This window comes from Atta cephalotes (genome assembly GCF_000143395.1).
Source record: "Atta cephalotes unplaced genomic scaffold scaffold00005, whole genome shotgun sequence".
Classification (NCBI taxonomy): Eukaryota; Metazoa; Arthropoda; class Insecta; order Hymenoptera; family Formicidae; genus Atta; species Atta cephalotes.
This window is the reverse complement of record NW_012130069.1, coordinates 2766788-2773651: the sequence shown is the minus strand read 5'-3', so window position 1 is coordinate 2773651 and position 6864 is coordinate 2766788. Positions and strand designations below refer to the sequence as shown.

Here is a 6864-nt window from a genome sequence, read left to right as displayed (position 1 = left end):
ATGTTAATAGTGAGTTCCTCTACTGTCGGTGCTTGCAGTCTAGCTGCTGTCTTCGCAATACACGCTTGTGGTCAATTGAATGTGTTGTACGAGTGGCTACATGAATTAGTTAAAAACCAGGAAAAGAGAAATGATAAAGCTAAACGAAAACTGGCTGTTATTGTAGAACATCATCTGAGAATATTGAGGTATTTCATGAGCAGGCATTGCAGGCATTCATTTTAAAAATGCATATTCTATGTTGTACATAAATTATATTAAATTTCTATATAATCACAAATTAATAATTAATCATTTATAAATAGATATTGCGTTAAAATTAGGATAAAATCATTTTCTTTTTCTTATAGATTACTAAAAGACAATCTGTTGTCAATTGTGTTTATAAAAGCATAATTTCAGTGTGTCGATAACTTATTTATTAAAAAAAAAACTTACTATGTTACGTACATTTACACGTTTCAGTTTTATATCACAAGTGGAAAGTATTATGCATAAAGTTTCTCTTGTGGAATTAACCGGATGCACAATGGTCATGTGCTTGCTTGGATATTATACAATCATGGTACGCTAGAAATGTAAGAAAATCTTCTTAAACCCTAAATATATTCTTGTGAATGATCTATCACAAGAAACAGACATCGCAATCCTATTGCAAAATATGTATAAAACCGATAAATCATATGATAAAGATGAGTCCATATTTTAACTTCTATATAGTAAAATATAGTAAAAGATTCTATATAGTAAAAGATATTTTTTTATGTTAAAACCCATAAATTCAGTCATTTTTAAAGCAATGTTGAATGTTTGACATATGTGTTAATTTAACATAATATAACATAATATAAAATGTTATTCGGATGTTTTGGGTTATTTGATATTAAACATTTCTAAATATTAAAGAGACATAATTTATACAATACAAAAACATATAACATAAAACTAATGTTTTTAGAGTATAAATTCTAAGATAAATAAAAAAAATGTGCGTTAATTATATATACATATATAAATTAATTAATTTTATTCAAAATATAATACTTTCATAATATTCCTATTATGTTTTACTTGTGTTAATTTCTTATATAATATTTCTTACATAATATTTGCATTACTTCTTAACATCATCTTGTGTTACAAAGACAGATTACACAAAAGTTCAAATCGTTAGACACGTGAAATGATAAAAAATTATTTAATGAAAATCGATTGGGGCTCAAAAACGGCTTTATTAACCATTCTTCTTTAACATAAATTTTTTAATTGCGTAGGCATGGGAAACACTTGATACAGCAAAAATAACATCTTATTTTATTGTATATTTATCGATGGGTTTCAATATTTTCATATTTTGCTACATCGGAGGAATTGTCACTGAACAGGTAATACGTCGAGAATTAAAATAAATTAAAATAAAAATTCACATTTTAACATTTCTTTAACAAATTAGTTAATATTTTAAGAAAAGAATAAAATGCAACGCTTCCATATTAATAAAAAAAATATTATTAAATTATAATTTTTTTAATGAAATTGTCTCATTTTTAAGAAATTTGAATATTTCTATTTTCTTCAATATTACGTTAATCCCAATTATCTTTACTCACACAAAATTTTATATCAAATTAGTGCAAACTTGTCGGAGAAATGGCATATATGACTGATTGGTATAATCTACATCACACAACTGCACGTAGTCTCATTCTGATTATTGCTCGATCAAATAATGTAATTAAGATCACTGCAGGAAAGTTATTCCATTTATCTATCGCAACTTTTGGTGATGTAAGTAATGCACACATATTGTTATTAAAAAATTAATAAATTATATCTTCTTTATCTTTATTAATAACAAAACAATCATCTCGTAAGAATTACATTGCTTAATTAAATTATTCATTATATGGAAACATTCATATGTTTAATTTAAAATTTTAATAAATTCATACCTAAATTAATAAGAAGAATTGTAGAGAATACGATATGCATTATTTTTTCTTTCTATTAAAACAAGTATATTGTTGTTCTAGGTAATTAAAACTTCCATGGCATATTTAAATTTTTTGCGAACAATGACGTAAAAAATGATTATGTGAAGTAAGTTAAAATATATACAAATATTATATATATTTTATACAGAACAAATTACTGTATTCTGAAAATAAGATTAATTCCTTATTGCACAAATTTGAAATTAAAAATAAATGATCCTACAAACATTACAACAAAGATTTTTAGGAAACATTTATGATCATATTCCATCCAGCATAAAGATTTTGTAAAAAAAATTTCAATTTTGATTAGGTTTATACTTACAATCTATTGCTAACGTAAAATAATTATTTCTTCATGTTACTCATGTACACATACTCATTATGTTTTATAAACATAATGGTATCCAATACGATACATAAACAATTATATAACGTGCAAAACAAAGAAATATTATAAAATGATGAAGACGTTTCATAAACTATATAAGGCACTCTATGCAACAAAGATTAATAAAATCAATAATTATATCAAAATCAATAATATACTTCATTAATATACTTCAAAAGATACATATTACATTATATTTTATGTCTCAGAACAAATTATTGAAAATAAGGTTAATCCCTTAAATATTTGTTATAATAAGTCAAACTAAACTTCCAAACTGTCCTGTTTGAACTACAAAATTTGTAATCCTTCGCAATTCCATAATTAATAAAAGTTCGAAATTTTTTTATGTCCAATTTAGAACTCGTAGCATCAATCATATGTAAGTGCCAACTGATGATCGATGATTAATAAATAATGTTAATAATTTCATGATTGTATATACAATCACAACTCGATGTATACTTTAAATCAAGATTTTATAAATATAATTAATTATGTCAGAATTGCATTGAATTCTTGACATTATTCAAAAATTTATGCATATATTTATCATATATTTCTCACTTTTATGTAATATAATATATATAATGTAATATACATAATATTTTTTTACATTTTATGATATATTCCAATTCTTATCGTCATTCAGTTAATTTATCATATTAATCTCAATAGAAGAATATTAAAATACATTACCAAAATGGAGAAATCTAAGATAAATCATTTCCAATCTCTCACAAATCTATACTTTACACTCTTTATGTCACGCAATAGTCTTTCAGATATCTGACAACAGAAACTGTAGACGAACAATTATATTGATTGAATATACACTCGAGTAACTTTATAATGTTAGACCGGTCACTAAACTCTGCTGAAGATTAGCGCAGGCGCTCCATCATATTTCGGTACAATGAATTGTCCATCTGTGCCAGTACACTCTGTGCTTTCATGTAGTGATCATGTCAAATTCCAAATGCGCGCCAGAAAAAATAATACCGGAAAAACATATCAATTACAGTTTACAATTTAATCAATGGATTCTCAAGCCAATCGGAGCCTGGCCACAAATAAGTGCATCGAGTTCAGTGTACAAAATTATAATATTATTACAAATTTTCATTTGTTTAAGCATAATAGCAGTCCCAACAATACCATGTTTATTATATGTGTTATTTGAGGCAAAGAATATCCAGCAAAAATTGAATCCTATGATGCCACTGATCAACAGATTTATGAGCTCGATGCATTACTGGGTATTGCTCAAGCGTAGAGATGATATTCAAAAATTAATACAACATATGGAGACAGACTGGTGTCTCATGCAAAGACTCGATGAACGTGAAGTGATGTTACAACATGCCAAGTATGGCCGTTTCATTACCATAATTTGTGGGATAATGCTGCAGGGTGGTTGCTTATTGTTCAGCTTCGTGCAATCTATAAGAACTGTAATCATTATCATCGGCAATGAAACATTTACAACACATACAATATCGTGTCCAATTTACAGCAAAATTATCGATACGAGATTTACCCCTATGAATGAAATTGCATTAATCCTGCAAAACATGATAGTAATACTAGTAAGTTTTTGTACTGCTGGTGGTTGCAGTTTGGCTGCTGTTTTCGCGATACATGCTTGTGGTCAATTGAACGTGCTGTACATGTGGCTACATGAACTAGTTCAAAATCAGGCGAAGGAAAATGATAAAATTGAGCGAAAACTGGCTGCTATCATAGAACATCATCTGAGAATATTGAGGTATTTCACCAATAGGCATTCATTAAAAAAATTCATATCCTTATAATTCATTTCTAAATAATTATATAAATTAATAACTAATCATTTAAAAATAAATATTTCTGTTAAAATTTATTTTCTTTTTCTTATATTCATAATATTGCTATATAGAATACTATAGATTAAAACGAAATTTATCAATTGAAAAATTGACATTGTTCATGAAAAATAAGTTCATTATACCGATGATTATTTATAAAAAAATTTTCCTATGTTGTATACATTTATAAATGTTTCAGTTTTATATCGCAAGTGGAAAGTATTACGCATAAAGCCGCTTTTGTGCAATTAACGGGGTGCACGGTAATCATGTCTTTGCTTGGATATTATACTGTTACGGTACGCTATAGAGAAAATGGAAATTTTTATTTTATACGAATAAATGTCATTTATTTATGGAAAGTCAAACATCGTTACTCTGTTATAAAATGTGTATTAAAAACGACAAATTATATAGTAAAAATAAACTCATCTAATTTTTACATAATAAAAAATATTTTGTATTCATGTTAAAGTCGGTTGTTGACAAGGTATTGTGTTGAGTTTTTAACATATTCATGTAAATTTAACATAATATCATTATGTTGTTGAAACATTTTGTATTAAATTAATGGACAACAATTATTAGTATTAAAGAAACATAATTCATGAACAGGTTCTAGATAACACATAAATAACACAAAAATAATATATTTTGAAAATTAAGTTAAATTCTAAGTTAAATGAATAAAATAAATATGTTAATTTAAATTACAAATATTAATTTTGCTCAAGAAATATACTTCTACAATTTTAAACTGTATCAAAGTGTTCTATTTTTTGTGTTAATTTTTAAGTAATATTTGCATTGCTTTCCATCATATGTTACATTCACATAAAAAGTGGATCAATAGCCGTATGAAATACGTTGAATTCAATACAAATTCTTTACCTGCATAGGGTTGGGAAACACTTGATACAGGAAAAATAACATCTTCCCTTACAGTGTATTTATCAATGAGTTTCAACATTTTCATATTTTGCTACATCGGAGAGATTGTTACAGAACAGGTAAAGTTTAATTAATAATTATTAATAATTATTAAATAACAGGTAAGAAATTAAGAATTAAAAATATTAGAACTAAGGAAAATATTGAATTTTGTTATTTTTTAATTTGGTCAATATTTAAAGAAAGTATGAAATATAATGTTATTACATTAATCGAAAAAAATGTTAAAATATAATTGTCATTTTTAATTGTCAATTTTGAGTGTTTTTTTCAACATCTATGTAATCTAAAAAATTATTAAATTCCTTTTATTACTCATAGAAAATTTTAATCTCATGAATTAGTGCAAATATGTAGGAGAAACGGCATATATGACTGATTGGTATAATCTACATCACAAAACTGCACGTGATCTTGTTTTGATTATTGCCCGATCAAATAACGTAATTAAAATCACCGCAGGAAAATTAATCCATTTATCTGTTCCAACTTTTGGTGATGTAAGTAATGCTGATTTTTCACCGAGATTCGTCTTATTAATAAAAAGTTAATAAATTTCATTTCCCTTATACGTTATTAATTGCAAATTAGGATCATCTTATAAGAATTGAATAATTGATTTTAAACTGTTCAAGTGAATTCCATTATCTTTCAATCTCATTTGATACATTCTATTATATGTATGTGACTAAAAATTTCAAATTTTAATATACTTAGGAGGACAGCTGAATGCGTATCACTCAAGTTATTTCTTATTATTTATTTAATACTAATTTGTATGTAAATAAATATTGTAAATTGTAGCATGATGTTTTAAATATTTATTATAACATGTTTAACTTTTCATCAATTACAGTTATTATATATCTTTTTATAACATATTGCAAAAGATATAATTTAGGCAACTGATCATCTAATTAAATAATTTGTATGTTTTTCAAATCATATTTTTTTTTAAAGTATCGAATATAAAATATATGAATGAAAATAATTAAAAATAATAGATTAATAAAAAAATCATTAAGTAGTACTAATAATTAACTAATAGGTTCTTGATTTCAATAATTCATAAACAAAAAGAAATAACTATATAATAACTTGATTTTTACTTCGATATCTTTGCATTTTCATTATTGTTATTTAATAATTATTAATAATTGAATTTATTTTTGCAATCATTTTTTATAATACATTCATGTAAATTATCAATTTTAGTATTGCTAATTATCAGATTTACTTTGTGATAATATGATTTAGGAAACTTAATAGATTTTTAAAAAATACTGATTTAATAATTACAAATCTGTACATACAATAAATGTAAAATATTGTATATTATATCTTTTTTATGACAATATAAAAATTCTATTGCTATTTTCGAACGCAGTTGGAAAATTTCTGTTGAATTTAACATATTTCATGTGCATCAATGAGCCATTCATACTTTTGTGTAAAAAGATGGAATATGATGAAAGCACAAATATTATGTGAAAAATTAACACAAAAAATTTAACACTTGGACACTGTCTAAAAATAAAGTGAAAATATATTTTTTAAATAAAAATCAACATTTATATATACATATATATATATATATATATATATATACATATATATATATATATATATAATATATATATATATATGTATATATATATATATTCAGGTATACCTGACAGAC

At 24.7% G+C, this 6864-nt stretch overlaps 1 protein-coding gene across 1 annotated transcript in view; it reads left to right on the top strand.

Moving 5' to 3' along the window:
* LOC105626544 overlaps positions 1 to 6864 on the top strand; it is a 7574-nt gene continuing 710 nt past the window's right edge. The window contains exons 1-2 of the mRNA XM_012207841.1: positions 1 to 188; positions 3521 to 4153. Of these exons, the coding sequence (XP_012063231.1) occupies positions 1 to 188; positions 3521 to 4153 (821 nt within the window). The remainder of the gene's footprint in view (positions 189 to 3520; positions 4154 to 6864) is intronic.